The 16,632-nt window shown below is 45.3% G+C and overlaps 1 protein-coding gene across 3 annotated transcripts in view; it reads left to right on the top strand.

Annotated features, from left to right (window-relative positions):
* The first annotated feature begins 693 nt into the window (after positions 1-693).
* Positions 694-16,632, top strand: part of Ss18 (SS18 subunit of BAF chromatin remodeling complex) — a 61,728-nt gene continuing 45,789 nt past the window's right edge. For all 3 annotated transcript variants that reach the window (XM_051163080.1, XM_051163079.1, XM_051163078.1), the window contains exons 1-3: positions 694-830; positions 3,947-4,023; positions 14,435-14,519. In XM_051163080.1, the coding sequence (XP_051019037.1) occupies positions 762-830; positions 3,947-4,023; positions 14,435-14,519 (231 nt within the window). In that variant the 5' untranslated portion in view covers positions 694-761. The remainder of the gene's footprint in view (positions 831-3,946; positions 4,024-14,434; positions 14,520-16,632) is intronic.

The raw sequence follows: 16,632 nt of genomic DNA, 5'->3' as shown, positions 1-16,632 counted from the left end.
ATTAACAAGCACTAAGTATTTAAGTGGAAAAGAGAATGCCTTTTCACAGCTTCCTTCCAAAGGCCCCAGGTCAGATCGAATAGATCCACAAGTGTGGGAAGGGTTTATCCCTAGCTAAACTGCGAGTGCGGGCGTCCTTTCAACTGTTTTGCTAGACTCCGCGAGCGTGCGAGCGTGCGAGCGTGAACTCCGAAGTGCGCACGTGGAGCCATTTAAACTAGCGAATCGGCGTTCTCGGTGCTGAGCCGGCAGACCCTCCGGAGTCCCGGCTCTCCTCTGTTCCTCTCGGTGGCGGCCCGGGCGACTCAGGACCGCCGCCTCTTCCCCGGAGGGTCCACCGCGCAGTTAGGTACAGCGTGGCGGGCGGGCCCCGCGTTTCCTGTGACAGCGCGGCCGAGCCGCTCCCTCCCGCGACGGCGGGACCATTTCCTGAGCGTCCGGGCGGAGGCTGCCGGCGCGGCGCTACCACCAGCAGGCGGACGCGGGGGTGAGTCCCGCGAGCGTGCGCCGGCGGACGGGCTGGCCGCGGCAGGCTCCGGGGCTCGAGCCGCCCTGGCCGCCACGAGCTTCGTGCATGCCTGCGTGGCTGGGAGCTGTAGCTCCGCGCAGAGCGCGACTCGGCCGGCGATGCGCGCGGCCCCGGAGCATCCTCCCCTACCGCGCGCGGTGAGGTGGGACTGCCCGGGAGGCGGGCATCGGGCCCCTTGCCCCGCGGCCCCCCAGAGCGCTCGGGACTCGCCGGTCGCGGGCTCGGCGGCAACATGTCTGTGGCGTTCGCAGCCCCGAGGCAGCGGGGCAAAGGGGAGATCACGCCCGCCGCCATCCAGAAGGTGAGCTGGGAGAGGCGGTCGGGCGCGGGGCCGAGGCGAGGCGGCGTGGCGGGGAGCGGCCGGGCGGTGGTGGGGGCGGGCGGGCGCCGGCTTCCCGGAGGAGCCCTTTGGCGCCTGCTCCACCCGCACAAAAGCGCCGGCAACCGCCGCCCGATTTCCCCGCGGGTCGGGTGGCCTCGCGTTGCGGGGCCGGGAGAGGAGCGGCCCGCGAGACTCCGGCGTCGCTCCGCCCCGCCGGGACCCCACTCGCGGAAGCCGGAGCTCGGAGTGCCGCGCTGCAAACTCCTCCGAGTTGAGGCCCTCCCTGGAGAACTTGGGAACCTTCCGCTGAGGCTTGGGGCAGGCGAGGAAGGAGCCTGTAAGGCTCGGGGCTTCCCCGGGGGCGCGCCCGGCATCCATTCCGGTCTGCAGCAGATAGATGCGCCTGAGCGCGCAGGACAGGCGCTGGGGCTCAGGAGGGCGAGCCTTCTCCCGCCGGCCGGAGTTGGCTGTCTACGCGGACGGGCGGTCGGTTTGCATTAAGTCGCGTTAGAAGCGTTTGGGAGCTGCGTCCTCAGAGGAGACTGCCACCCCAGTCGCCGCTCCGGGACTGCCAGCTGGGGACACAAAGGTTCTTTATTATTCCTCTGAGCCTGTGCCTAAGAGCAAGGCAGTATTCTAGATCTCAGCGTGGTAGATTTTTAAAAGTCGCTTGTTAAGTTTAGCAATTTGCCTTGAGTATTTCCATCTTGTTTATTGCCGTGCGGCACGGTTAAAAAGAGAAAAATCAACTTGTAGTACCAATCAGGGCACTCTTGCAGACCTGTCGGTTACTGTTTACTGTCAGGGTCTTTGTAGTGTGGCATTTGACATTTGCCCAACTGTTGCTTTATTTTCTTTGAAGAAACCCGCCTGGCAGTGCTTGGAAACGCAGTTGCTTTCTCTAGTGCGCTGGGTTGAGCCTGTCTGGTGAACAGCTTCCTTTAAGTACACACGTGCAGAAAGCCTGTTTCTGGGAGTAATTCACGCTTTCTTTTTGAACTTTAGAAAAAGTCTGGCGTTTTTCTTTTTCTCAATAGAGTTTTTTTTTTTTTTCTTATGTAAGTCTATTTGTTGCTTATCTTGAGTGATCTAGAAGGTGCTAGCTGGTTATTTTTCATTCTCAGATGCGAAGTGAAACTGGGTTACATTTTTTTAAATTTATTTTTTGTGTATGTGTCTGTCAGTGCATGCATTGCCTGGAGAGGTCCGAAGAAACATCCTTTTCCCTGAAAGTGGGATTAACAGCCAGGCGTGAGCCTCTTTGTGGTGCTGGAAACCCAACCCTGATCCTTAGCAAGAACACAAAGTGCTCTTGTCCTCACCATCTCTCCATCCCCTCAAAAGTGGATTCCAGCTTAAGTTTTGTTTGCTGTGTCAGACACTGGTATTAGACAGGAGACAGATGGTTGGGGTTTATTTAAGGAATTCCTTGGTTTGAGTTGAATTGATGGCACTCAGGAGGCAGAGGCAGAGGCAGGCAGACCTCTGTGAGTTTGAGGCCAGCCTGGTCTACAGCGCTAGTTCCAGGGCAGCCAAGGCTACACAAAGAAGTGCTGTCTCAAAACAACAAAACAAAACAACCGAAGTGTATTTTTCATATCTAGTGATTGTATTTAAGAAGCACATCTTAGAAAAGTGGTTACCGTTAGCAGAGATTATGATAAATGTGCAGGATATATCAGTTAATGGTAATGGGATCTTTGTTTTTAGTTGAAAATCACATTAAATGATTTAGTTTTGTTGTTGTCCCATGGTTATTCATTGAATCATGAAAAGTGGCTCACACCTTTAATCCCAGCACTTGGGAGGCTGAGGTAGGTGGATTGCTGTGAGTTCGAGGCCAGCCTGGTATACGAAGTGAGTCCAGGACAGCCAAGGCTAACACAGAGAGACCCTGTCTGGAAAAACCAAAACCAACCAAACAAAAAACTCCCACAAACTTAGGTGGCGTGCGTGGGACAGTATACTGGCTGGCACTAACATGGTCTTTTGTAGGTCTCTGTCTAGTGCCGTTGGCATAGATGAATTATTTAACCCTCAAAGCCGAGGTTGCTTAGATTGTTATAAGATGGTAAAATAATAATTGATGTATCTTACGGTTTTTAAACTTTCTGAGATGCCTCATTTTCTATTATAAGCTTAAATCCTATTAAATCTTACCGCATGCATGGAGATCCTCAGTTATGTGTCATTTTTGGAGAATCATAAATCTATACAGTTAGGAATGAAGCTACCCAACTCCCTGGAGTCCCCTGGGCAGCAGGAGTCACGTGTTTGTTTCCTTCTGGTTAAGAGCAGGTTTCCCCCTCATACTGCAAAGCATGAGAATGCTCCAAAATCACCTGCGCTAACAGAGGGGAGAGATGATTAAATGTCTCTGTATTAAAGACACAAAACCGTGGGGCCTGGAGGATGGCTCAGCAGAGAATCAAAGCCACAGAGGTGCCCTGTGACCTCACACCATGCCACTCAGGTGTGTGTGCCCATGACGGCAACAGGAGAGAACACACACACTCTAGTGATAAACAAATAAAAAGAAACAGCGATTTCCCTTCTGTGTTTCAGGAAAGAGTAATTGAAATATGTATTAGACATAATTGAGTAATGTGATTTCATTCCCAATATACAAAAGTCAGATTTTTGTGTGTGACAAGTTATAATCTGTATATTAACAGAAGATTGCACCAGTAGGTTCAGTTTCCATGTAGATACGCATTTCTAGAAAAATCCAAATTACAAAAATTAGTTGTAGGATTATCTATGTGAGTCATATATAGTTTATGTTGTGATTTATACATTTTAACACTAATGGAAAATTTTAACTAAGTTAATTCAGTCTCATGTTTCTTTTTATAAACTTTGAAGTATTTTGTAGCAGCAAGTAGAAACGCTAACACAAAGCAATTCCAAGAGGATGTGTTTTCCATGTTCGCTTTGATGGTTTTGTAATCTGTCCTGATGGCTTGGAAAGAAACCATATTTTGTTGCTCTGCAAGCCTCTCTATGTAGCGTGCATTTCTCCCCCTTCAGGCTCCTAGGTTTTCATTTTACTTGATGCACTAGATTTACAGTAAACTCTCTGGTTTTTATTTCAGATGCTGGATGAAAATAACCATCTTATTCAGTGTATAATGGACTATCAGAACAAAGGAAAGGCCTCAGAGTGCTCGCAGTAAGCCCGAGGAGAAGCTCTTTGTGTTTGGGTCTTGTTGTTGTTGGTGTTGTTGCTACTTTTTTACTTTTCTTTTGAACAACAGCTTTAGTGAGTTCTATTATTTCAAAAAGTACATTTCAGTCTTTTAACTTTTACCTGTGGAGTTGTGGGAGTGTCACCTCAGCCCATTGAGAACATTTTCATCACCACAAAGAGAACATGTGTTTCATGGCCGTCATTGGGACCCCTTCCCCCCAGTCTCTTAGCCCACAGCCTACTTTCTGTTGGTGTAGATTTGACTGTTGGGGGACATTTTGTGCAAATGGATTCCAAGAGTGTGTGGACTGTTTTGACTGACCTCTCTCCTCCCCTGTGGGTTTTGAAATAGGGTCTCATGAAGCCCAGGCTGCATCAAACTCCTGCTCCCCGTCTCTGCCTCTGAAGTGCACATCACAGCCAACACTCAGCTTTGATTCTCTTATTTTACATGGCATGTTGTATCAAGACTGACTGATGCTGGCAAATGCATGAATACTTCCTTATAAAGCCAAATGAGCTTCCGTTGTACCCTGTCCTTTGGTAGTTTCCAGGTCTCCATTCATGAGACTGCTGCAAATATGTCTTTTCTTGATTTTTTTGTTTGTTTGGTTTTTTTTTTGGTTTTGGTTTTGGTTTTTTGAGGCAGGGTTTCTCTGTGTAGCCTTGGCTGTCCTGGACTCACTTTGTAGGCCAGGCTGGCCTTGAACTCACAGCAATCCACCTGCCTCTAAGTGCTGGGATTAAAGGACTGTGCCACCACCGCCCAGCTTCTTTTTTTTTGTTACAAAAGAAAATTCCTTTGTGATAGGAGGTGTTGTGTGTGTGTGTGTGTGTATTTTAACCTTATATTAGAAAATAATGACTTTAAACTTTACAGAACCTCATCTATAGAAAAAGAAATCTTAGCCTGGTGGTGGTGCGGTGGTGCACACCTTTAATTCCAGCACTTGGAAGGCAGAGGCAGGCAAATCTCTGTCTCTGAGTTCAAGGCCAGTCGGGTCTACAGAAAGAGTTCCAGGATAGCCAAGGTTATACAGAGAAGCCCTGTCTCAAAAAAAAAAAAAAAAGTTAAATTTTCATGTATGTAATTACTTCTGAAGATACCATACCGATGAGGGAGCAAATCTTTTTGGTTTTTCGAGACAGGGTTTCTCTGTGTATCCTTGGCTGTCCTGGACTCACTTTGTAGACCAGGCTGGCCTCAAACTCACAAAGATCCTCCTGCCTCTGCCTCCCGAGTGCTGGGACTAAAGGCGTGCGCCACCACACCTGGCGTCCTAGAGAACTGCTTGTCATTTACAAGGACCAAACTTTATTTTCAAGAGATCTCTCAGAAGGAAGCAATGTGTGCCCGAATAGAAGCAGATGTGAGGCTGGGTGTGGTCAGGAAGCCCAGCACCTTTAAACTAAGGCAAGAGAAATTCTAGGCCAGCCTGGGCCCTACCTCAAGACCCTGTCTTAAAAACAAACAAACAAACCACAAGAACAGATCAAAAGAAGATTCTGACGGGGCAGAATTGTCTGTTTTGTCCAGCAGATCTGTGTAAAGTCACGCCCCATATTCTAGTAGATGCCGTAGGGAGAAACGACGTGTATATGCTCACTTTATTTATTTTTTGTTTTTTACTTTTTACAAAATACTGTCATATATAAACAATAGGAGAGCACTGAGAACTCAGGCTCCCTTTCCATCCCGAGCTGTGTGGAGTGTTTTGGGTTACAGGCAAGTGTGTTATTTATTGCACTGTGTTCAGCGGCTGCTGCACCTGAGAACACAGCTTTACTTTAGTTTGGGGCCGGTCCTTTCCTAGAGCGCTCACTGGCCTGCTCCCGGGAGATAGTCCCAAACAAACGCTTGGTTTGCTTTTCTATCTTTGTTAGTGTCTTGCCCTCCAGTGAGTCGCTCTACTGCTGACCTTCAGGTCTCTCTTTTCCCTTTATTTAAAATTCTGATGTTCTGGTACTTATAGAAGTTTTTTCTTTTCCCCTCTTTCTTGTTGGGCCTTGTTTCCCTTTGGCAAGTGCTATCTCCACAGAGTGATTGCCAGTCCTAGGTTGCAACTTAAATGGATTACTAGGTCAGAAACCAGGCTAAATTGCCAAACTACCCTGCCAAAAATTTCCTCGCTTCATTTCATCCCTGTCCTGGTGTTCACCCACTACTGCCAGCTGTAGATATTGGCCGTCCTTTACAAAATTCTGTATATCTGTCTGGTAAAACTTAAGTTTTTGAACAAATACTCCTTCCTACTTAATGAAAAAGGCTCAATGATAGTAAAAGAAATTACTGAATGCCCTTTACTGAGATTCTTAGGATGTTAACAGATGAGCCCAATCACGCTTTATTTCATAGACATTTGAAGCTGACTGCAGATACGATTCTCTTACCTTTAGTAACCTATGTTTCCCTAAGGTCGGGCACCGTATTCATACACTGCCCAAGTATAAATTATTGAAGTGGTGAATCAGGACTGTCAGCTCCAGAGCTTTTAGGTTTCGCCAGTTGTCCCATTAGTGTGTGTGTGTGTTTTTTTTTTTTTTTTTTCAGATCCCAAGGTGAGTCAAACGTTGCACTTGGCGGGTACATCTCGTGGGTATGTGGTAACTGCCGCTGCGCCTCAGACTTGATGCGGTGTTGACGTTGCAGAATGCAGTTGTTCTGTGGAGTGCTCCTCACTTAAAACCCAGTTTATGTTTCTGTGCCCGCCCTCTGGCATTAATGTGACTGCGTCCTCCCTAGCTGAACAGCCCCTCGTGCCTGTTGTTTTGTCCACCAGAGAGTTGCTGTTTTCTCTCTCTACTTCGTACACACATCACTAGGCAGGCACCTTGACGCACACGTACCTTTTCTCATTATAGGTGAACACCCTAGTTTTGGTACCCACTGATGAGTTCCCCATGATGGCTCTTACTGTCCGCAACTCCTGAATGTATGTGGAGCTCTACTGTACGGAAGTCACCTCACCCTTTCTCTCCATTATTTCACACCTCTATCTTTAAATGGATTTGCACTGCATTATACTGCATTTGCTCTACCGTTGTGTTACTCTAATACTTTGTCTTCTGTCTTAGGTTGTTGTAGAGCTGGCTAATAGAAGCCGTTCTTGTCTGGCTTCTTGACATTTCTCTATTAATTTTTTTGAGTATTTTTTTTTTTCCTCCTCCTCTTCCTCTTCTCTGTGTATCCTTGGCTGTCCTGGGCTCGCTTTGTAGACCAGGCTAGACTTGAACACACAGAGATCCTCCTGCTTCTGCCTCCCCGAGTGCTGGGATTACAGGCATGCGCTACGATTCCTGGCTGAGTGAGCATTTTATTTTTCTGTACCATGAAATGTTTTAGTTTTACTTTGGACTTCTTCTTGTACAAATCTGGAGCCATCCATTTCTCTTAAGAGTAGATTGGTAGTGGTTTTGTTTGTTGAAATATATAGGCTGAAATTTAGAAACCAAAACATTGTTACCAGATTATCTTGTTTCGCAATCACTTACACATTTTGCATTTCCTATGGCCATTTCCATTTATGTGTTTTGTTTCTTCAATACATTTTGTTTGTATGTATTTGAAATTTAATTTTTAAAAAGTAGTGGATCTCATTGTGTTGTTTGTTCGTGACTAATCATCTGTGGTGCGGTGACTGCCAGAGCTGGGCATGCAGGCACTACTGGAGTGACCTTTTTCACCTGAGGCATTTCAGAACCTGGTATAGAGCCGAAGGATTTTATGGTGCAGGACAGGTTTTGTTCCTCTGTATGAGCCAGCATTACTGATAGCAAGGTGTTCCCAGCTGTGCTTGGTCCTGTTTGGTTTAAATTCGAATCCTTGGCGTCCATGTGTGCTCCATCAATCCCCCCTCTACACATCAAAGAAACCCCTCCCCTGTAGTGATGCACCTGGGGCCCAGACTGAGCTAAGGTAGAAGCTTAAACTTTGCCCTTTCTGATGAGTTTTCTAACTCTTCTACCTTCAGTCAAGGGGCTTTGCTCTGCCACTCAGCACTGCCCTCTGTTCTTGGTTGTTGGAATTCTTATTTTATGTTTTTCAACTTCATGTGTTCTCTTACAATTTCATACCTGTATGTAATGCCCTGTGATACTACTCTCCCCCATTGTGTCCTCTGTCCCCTCTGCCCAACCCTTCTTTCTTAGCAAGTCCCCCACTTCTACTCCCATGTCCGTGTGTGTGTGTGTGTGTGTGTGTGTGTGTGTGTGTGTGTGTGTGTGTGTGTGTTTCTCCTGTTTCAGCCTCAGAGAAACGTGGTCAGAGCTCTGTGCTGCTTTGATGGGGTACCTGTGTCTTGACTGTTCTTTTGGTATTTGTGAGTTTTCAAGTTGTTGATGCAGTCTGTGAATAAAGTGAACAAAGAGAAGGAAACCCCCTGCTCTGAGCACGGGCAGATGCTCCTGCTGCTCAGGGTTGAGTGAAGGGACCATGCCGAGAAGCCTTAGGACTGACAGCTGTCTGGGAACTGACAGCCTGGCTTTCATTCAAGTTTCCCTTGAATACAACTCATAGATTAAAAATACCTTATTTCCACTTGGCGTGAGAGAGGATCTTTGAGGCAGCTAGTGGTGCTGGGAGAGGGCATCCTGGTCCTCAGTGGTGTAACATAGCCCTAGCCAGCTCTAGCAGGTTAAGTAATGTGTGGATCTCCCTCACTCCATTGTGGAAAAAAACCAGGAGCTTGGAACCCCCCCCCCCCCCTCACACACAAAAGAAGACTTTTAGCTGTATGGTTCCCATCTGTAATCCTATCACACAGAAAGATGAGGCAGGAGGATTGCCATGAGTTCAAGGGCAGCCATATAATGAGACCTTGTCTCAAAAAAAGCAAACCAAACAAAACCTGTTTTTAAACTGTTGACAGTATATGCATTTTTAAAAAAAAATTAGAAAGCAAATAATTAAAAACAAGTCAATGAACACATCCTTAGCACACGGATTCCCAGTAGCGATTCTTTCCTGAGTGTAGCTCTGGCTGATGTCATTAGAGCACACAAAACTAACCCGTGTTATTGTCTGATCCGTGGCCTGAAGCATTGTGTGTGTGCACTCATATTCTTCCACGTTTGCGACTGTGCTTCCTTCTGTGTGCTTTGAATGTTTTCTAAATCAATACAGATTTTGCTTTAATTAGCTGCCCTCGTGGCATTCTAGATGGTTACAACTATTTCTGAGTGTTTATAAATTTTAATGCCAAAAATTTGGTATTTGTCACCATTTAATGGCATTTCAGTTTAAACTACTGCTTATCAAAATAACTTTTATTCTCCCAGCACTCAGGAGGGAGAGGCAGGTGGATTATGTGACTTTGAGGCCAGCCTGGTCTAAAAAGAGAGTTCCAGAATAGCCAGGGCTATTATACAGAGAAACCCTGTCTCGAAAATCCAAACCAAACCAAAAACCCTTTTATTCTATAAACTGTAGATTGACATCCAGTAAATGTGTTATGTTAAAGTTACTTTTTAATTAAATTTAAGCTTTTCAAATTCATTTTTAATTAGTGAAAACATAAGATTTTAATGTATCTGGTAACTGCAGCTGGCTTCTAGCAGTTACCATCATTAAGTGTAAGGTGTTGACTATGATTGGTAATCTCCCGTGAGTTTATAGTTGGAGATTGAGGTAAACAGAGCTCATATTTCTTGTTAGCGTAGTATTGTGAGGAAGGTACACTTAGCTTAACGATAGGGGCGCTGTGAAAGGCACTGCTGGCTACCTTTGTCATTGTGCAAACTTTACAGAGCACACTGCACAGAGTGCTGGGCGTGCTGCTGCTTAGTGGGTACCGTGGGGCACTGGGAGTACCCACTGCATCGCTGACTGAAGTGTGGAAGAGCGCGCACTCATAAGGACTGCAGCAACACATGGCGTTCACGGACTGGAACACGAAATTTCTCAGGAAACTGTTTCTAATCTTCATTTCCACTGTCTGAACTGAATTCAGACTCTCCCGTGGGTTTTCGTTCTTCTTGTGGACTTGTTTCTTAATTCCATTTTAGGTTACATACAAACTCAGAAGAGAATGAGAAAAATATATAAATAACCAGATTTTTGTTTATCATTTTTTTCCCATTGTTGTCTTTCATGACATTTCAGAAATGAACAAGCCGAAAAGTTTAACCCAGAAAAGTGAGCTCCCACAGCTATTTCCACTGACCTCGCTCTAGTTAAAAACCTTGTTAATCACTTCTGAGACTTGTTTGGTCTTAGCTTTTTGTTTTTGTTGCTGCAGATTTATTTATTTATTTATTTGGTTTTTCGAGACAGGATTTCTCTTTGTAGCTTTTGCTGTCCTGGACTCGCTTTGTTAACCAGTTTGGCCTTGAACTCACAGTGATCTGCCTGCCTCTGCCTCCCAAGTGCTGGGATTAAAGGCGTGCGCCACCACACCCGGCTTCTTACTGCAGTTTTATGTCAAAGAGTACTGTCTAGCCTAGTTTATTGCTCTCTGCCAGTAGTCTCACTACTTTGGAGATTGAGGCAAGCAGATTACTAATTCCAGCTAAAGATCTCTCAGAACGTAAAGAAAGGGCTGGGCATGGCGCTACACGCCTGTGATCCCAGCACTTAGGGAGGCAGAGGCAGGTGGAACAATGTGAGTTCAAGGCCACCCTGGTCTACAAAGGGAGTCTAGGACAGCCAACGCTGCACAGCAGAACCCTGTCTCGAAAAACAAAACAAAACAACAACAACAACAGCAAAGATAAAATTGTTGAGTTAAAGGCCCGTCTGGTCGGGGGCTGGAGAGATGGCTCAGAGGTTAAGAGCACTGCCTGCTCTTGGAAAGGTCCTGATTTCGATACCCACAACCACATGGTGGCTTACAACCATCTATGATGAGATTTGGTGCCCTCATCTGATGTGCAGAAGTACATGCAGGCAAAACACTGTATACTTAATAAATAAATCTTTACAAAAAAAAAAAAAAAAAAAAAAAAAAAAAGCCAGTCTGGTCTATGAAGTTAGTTCTGGAGCCAGCCTGAACTCTAAATTAAGACCTTTCTCAAAAACCAAACCAAAACATGAGCAACAAAATAGAAACCACAAATAAACTTTCATTTGTCCACCTCCTTTTTTTATTTCTTTTTTTTTTTAACATATACATTTATATTAGTACGCACATATAAAATAAACTACATATAGCAAGAGCGACAGAATGGTCAGGAATTACGTTCGTGTTCATGTTACATTCATAGTGTTTGGCTGTTTGTATTTGGCAACCCTGTTTGTCCACCTTCTCCCGTTAGGGAAAGGCCTTACAGGCAGCAGGGTGCTTGGGAATGGGGTCTCTAGATTAGATGGGGGGCTGTAATCTATGTAATGCCCCTGTAGTGGTACTAAGGGTGCCCTTGTTTAGGGGCATTGGTATATGTTGCAACTGGCTGTTAAACAGTTTGGACAAAACACCTGTGTCCATAGGCCTGAGACCAACGCTATAAAAGACTGTGCAGCAAACAGGGAAGAAAGATGTAAAAGATTTTCCCTACACAGTCCTGATTTTCTGAAAATTTAAGGTCATTTCAAAATTAAAAGTTAGATTTGATGTTGAGAACAGTTGGGTAAATATCTTGACATTTTAGCTGAGTTAAGTTTTGAGTCTAGACACTTAAAGCTGCAGAGGCTTTCGAGGCCTGCTTTAGTGACTGTTAAACAGTGAAGTTAAGCACGGGGCACTCAGTAACTTTTTAAGGCTGACTTATTATGGGCTGCTCAGCACAAGAGGCTTTGTTAGGTCAGGTGTAGGCACAGTCTTCAGGTTGGTCGCTCTTACTTGCCTCCTTGGGAATCTCCCTGGAGGATTATACCAGCACAGTAAAACTCAGAAGAAAAGGAGGATTTTAAAGTGCAGTCTGTGACGTCAGAGTGTCCTAATTAAAAATGGCTGCTTGAGCCCTACCAACCATGCCAGCAGGCAAAGGTGCTCACTAGTAATCAAACCTGGCTTTGGTTTGATTCCCTGGACTCACATGGTGGAGGGAGAGAGTTGTGAGTCTCATACTGCCCCCACCACCATAGGGCCAGGCATGGTGACACACATCTTCAACTCCAGCCCTCATGGGGCAGAGGCCAGAACTTAGGCAGATCTCTAAGTTTGAGGCCAGCCTGATCCACAGACTACAAAGGGAATTCCAGAACAGCCAGGGATGCATAGAGAACCCTTGTCTTTAAAAAAAAAAAAAAAAAAGAAAGAAAGAAAAGAAAAAGAAAAAAGAAAAAAAAGACTGTTTGGTTCTTTTTTCTAATAGACTTGTGGACAACAATGAGATAGCCCTAACTACTGTTTGCTGTCAGTGTTGTTTGAAGAATTTCAAAGACATGATTAATCATAACAATTACTCTCATATTCAAGGACCTTACAAAAATGCCTCCTTTTGCACTAGGTATTTGTGAGGAACTGCATGCACAGGGCAGGCTTCTTAACGAGGACACTGTGGTCAGTAAAGAGCCAAGCCTGTCCTTTGTCTGAAAACTGCACTTGGTTGTTTACAGCAACGTTAGAGAATTTTTTCAGTTTGGATCTGAATCAGACTACTTCATTTATTTGAATAAAATTCTTTTGACACATCAACATTTTAAATTTATAGCTAGTCTCTGCAATAAGTGAGTTGCAGCTTTTGAGACTTGGTCTTGCTGTATTCCCAGGCTAGCCTATGTTTCCATGCCAACCTCACAAGTGCTGGGGCCACAGGCCTCTGCCACCATGCCTGGCCTGGGGGAAATGAACTCTTAAAACAGTTGGACTTTGTGGGTTTAAATTTGTGCTTGTGGGGCTTGGTCTGTTCATGTGTTGAAACCAAACAGTAACTAGATCACTGACAGTTTCTGGTTTTATACAATCTAACTTTAAGAAGTTATGAAGCCACTTCAATTAATTGTTAAACAATATTACCAAAAGCCATTTTTTCTAGTTGTAGCTAACTATATATTAAGTAATAAGAATTTGAGTTATAAGTTTAAAGTGAATTGGCTTTTTTGTTTTGTTTGGTTTGGTTTGGTTTTTCAAGACAGGGTTTCTCTGTGTAGCCTTGGCTGTCCTGCACTCACTTTGTAGAGTGGGCTGGCCTCGAACTCACAGCGATCCGCCTGCCTCTGCCTCCCGAGTGCTGGGGTTAAGCTGGGTTTTAAGGTGTGTGCCACCACGCCTGGCCCTTAAAGTGAATTGTTAATACCTTTTAGTGTTCTGTCATTTTGTTCATGTCTGCTGTAGCATTTTTAAGGTGACCGAAGGGTGCCTTGCTCATTATGTTGGTAAAGATGTCTTTATGGAAGAGGGGTGTAACCTTGGCTAAAATCAACTGCTACAACCGCAAAGGGGAATGTGTACGGATTGTTCTTTGGTTTAAAGCAAACGCAGTGAAATCCAGATGGCAGAGGAGCACTTGGGGGCAGAGGCAGGTGGATCTCTGTGAGTTCTAGGCCTGCCAGGGTTTTATAGAATGAGACCTTGTCTCCAGACAACAGCCACAACAAAAGCAGAGGGACGCGTGGGGCGGTGAGCGTAGTTCACTGACGTCCCTCATTTTAGTTCTTGTAAAACTTAGTGTACTGTATGTCTGACAGAAGCTGGACGGCACTGGCCCCTTGGCCGGCCATGGACTCTTGTGTAACTCAGCAGTCTCTAACTAAACCGTGAGTGCTCAGTGAGTTGTAAGTGGAGAGCCTAAGAGCTGCTGCCTCGCTGTCTCAGGGCTAGTATTGCTGCAGCAAGACACCGACCCTGTGACCAAACCACAGTTGCTGGTCATCACCAAAGGAAGTCAGGCCAGGGACTCAAGCCAGCCAGGAGCTGATGCAGAGGCCATGGTGCTCTTTACTGGCTTGCTCAGCCTGCTCCTTCGGCTTCACCCACAGTGGGCTGGGCCCTCCCCCGCTGATCACTAATTGAGAAAATGACTTACAGCTGGATCTCATGCAGGCATTTATGGAGTCCTTTTCCCAACTTAGGCTCCTTCCTCTCTGACTCCAGCTTGTGTCAAGGATAGAAGACCATCCACTGCACGCCTAGTGCTGGTTTACATATTAAGTGAGATGTGTGCACAGAACGAAACTTATTTTTGCAGAGGAAATAGGAAAAGTTGAAGTGCTGTTAATGTTCAGGTAACACACCTTTCATTAATGTCTAAAAATAGCTGAGCATGGTGACACATGCTTTTGATCCCAGCACTCAGGAGGCAAAGGCAGAGGCAGGCGGATCTCTGTGAATTGGGGTCCAGCCTGGTCTACAAAGGGAGTCCAGGACAGCCAGGGCTACACAGAGAAATCCTGTCTTCAAAACCGAACCCAAACCAAACCAACAACAACAACAAAAGCTCTAAAAATAATTATGATGTTGCTTGAATTTAAACAGGAAGATTTTTTTAAATATTGGTGTTTGTTTTGTTTTAATAGGTATCAGCAGATGTTGCATACAAACCTGGTATACCTTGCAACAATTGCAGACTCTAATCAAAATATGCAGTCTCTCTTACCAGCAGTAAGTACCATTAAAATAGTGGGAAGTGGATGTCTCTGTAGCTATGGGATGTAACATAGTTTTGTTTCAGTGATCTTGAATTTTATGTTGTAAACCCTGGATTAATTAATTACCCTGAGAACATGAACCTGTCCTATAGTCTGTCAGTGCCTTGCTGTTTTTACTCACTTAATTTGAGTTAGTTCACCCAATCCTGGGGAAGTTGCATCCATTCACCTGTCCATCCACCTGTGTGATATATTTTTAATTACAAAGTAAATTGCTATTGTGTCTGGGATATTTCCTATCGTTTCAGTACTGACCGCTTCCACGTGAATCTTTGGCTTCAGCTTTAGTTACTTTCTGCAGCAGAGTAAAATGGTTCTCAGCGTCTTAAAACGTCTAATCCGTTCTCATCACTTCACTCAACAAACCTTTATTCGATTGTTGCACGTACAGGCGAATTCCTGGTGTTGCACTGGTTGCTGTGCCTGTCGGTTTATCCTTTTATGTCTCCATCCATTTGTTGGGGAAACTGGGCCACATGCTGTGTAGATTTGGTCACACTCTGGGCTCTGTCACAGTTTTATATAACATGTCCCTGCCTCCCAGTGGGTGTGAGGCTGATGGAGGTCCTGGGGCTTCCTTGCTGGGTGGAGTGGGCAAGGGGTCCCGGGTATCAGCACACTAGTTACCTACATGCCCAAGACACGGAGGCAGCTGTTTCTCGGCCTTTCCTTTCCTTTTTGTTTCTTTGACTCAGACATCAGTTTGAACACTTGGAACACTCGTTACAAGATTTTCATGGTCCTGGGCCTTTTTAGTGGAAAAAAAAAATACGTTTAAGATATTGAGATCTAAGTGATATTTCTACTTATTTTAATTATTTTATTTTATTGAGATAAGATCTTACTGTGTAGCCCTGGTTGGCCCAAAGTTCTCTATGTAGACAAGGCTGGCCTTAGACTCAACAGAGCTCCACCTACCTCTGATTCCCAAAGGCATGCAGGACCGTGCTCGCTCTGGGAAACTACTCTTACCTAGGTTAGATTTTGCTGGTATCTCCTCACTCTATCTACAGGACTGCAGTGCATTGCTTTATAAGGTATTGCATAAGAACATGAGAGGACCTGATAGCACAACCCTTGACCTGAGCAGCATCCTGCTGGAATAGTCAAGATACTTGGTTTTGAACATGAAACAGTTTGTATGGGTAATGCCATAGACTTCGTTGCTCTTGAGTTGACATTTGTGGGAAGTGGGAGGAATTGATTGGCTTGTTCCTGGTCGCTCCTGTATGACTAGTTCTCTCTCAGCATTGTTGGAAGTTGCCTTTTTGTCATCTGGTTTATAAAGTATTGGTATATGTGTGGCCCTGTGTCTGACCTCGGTTCAGTAGGTCTTTCTAAGTAAACTCTGTGATCCTGTAACACCTGATAGTGTAATTTTTCCTTTCCCCCCTCTAGAGTAGTGTGGCTACCATTAGTCCTTCAAGTGTCCAATAACTTAAGCATCAGCGTGTCAGGTTCCGTCCTTGCCTAACCCCGTTGGCATTTTCATTATTACCTGGACTTGATGTCACTGAGGGAAGAACTAATACCGTACAATATTGATTCCTCCACATCAAGAACGTTTATATGAATTCCCTTTTCATTCCTTTAATACCCGTGAGTTACGGTTCAGGCTGTCTCTCCTGAAGTGTCGCTCTGCTCCTGTTGGCTGTGGTAGGCACTTCATTCAGGGGTGTGTGCGTGTGCGTATTTGTGTGTTCGTGTGCACGTGTGCGCCACAGCACTCGTGTGGAGGTCAGAGGACAGGTGAAACCCTGTTCTTTCTAGGTGTCCGTGAGTTCCAGGCTTGTGCTGCACTGTCTCTAATTTTAAGCTTTCCTATTAGCACACTTATCACATGTGTGGACACAGCGGCATTGTCTTTAACTGCTGGTGTTTTGCTTTCTCTCTGTTCCTTGCCAGTCCTGACCCCCTCCTTATAAGTGATAACACAGGCCATCCCTGTCTGGTTCCTGACCTGAGAGGGAGGGTTTGGGAAGGACTGTAAGCTTTGTCACAGGTGGAAGCAGTCTTGGCGGGCTTTACCCTTGGACACACCATGGATACTCCCTTAGATTAACCTT

Source organism: Acomys russatus, chromosome 20 (genome assembly GCF_903995435.1).
Source record: "Acomys russatus chromosome 20, mAcoRus1.1, whole genome shotgun sequence".
Lineage (NCBI taxonomy): Eukaryota > Metazoa > Chordata > Mammalia > Rodentia > Muridae > Acomys > Acomys russatus.
This window is presented reverse-complemented; position numbering and strand designations above follow the sequence as displayed.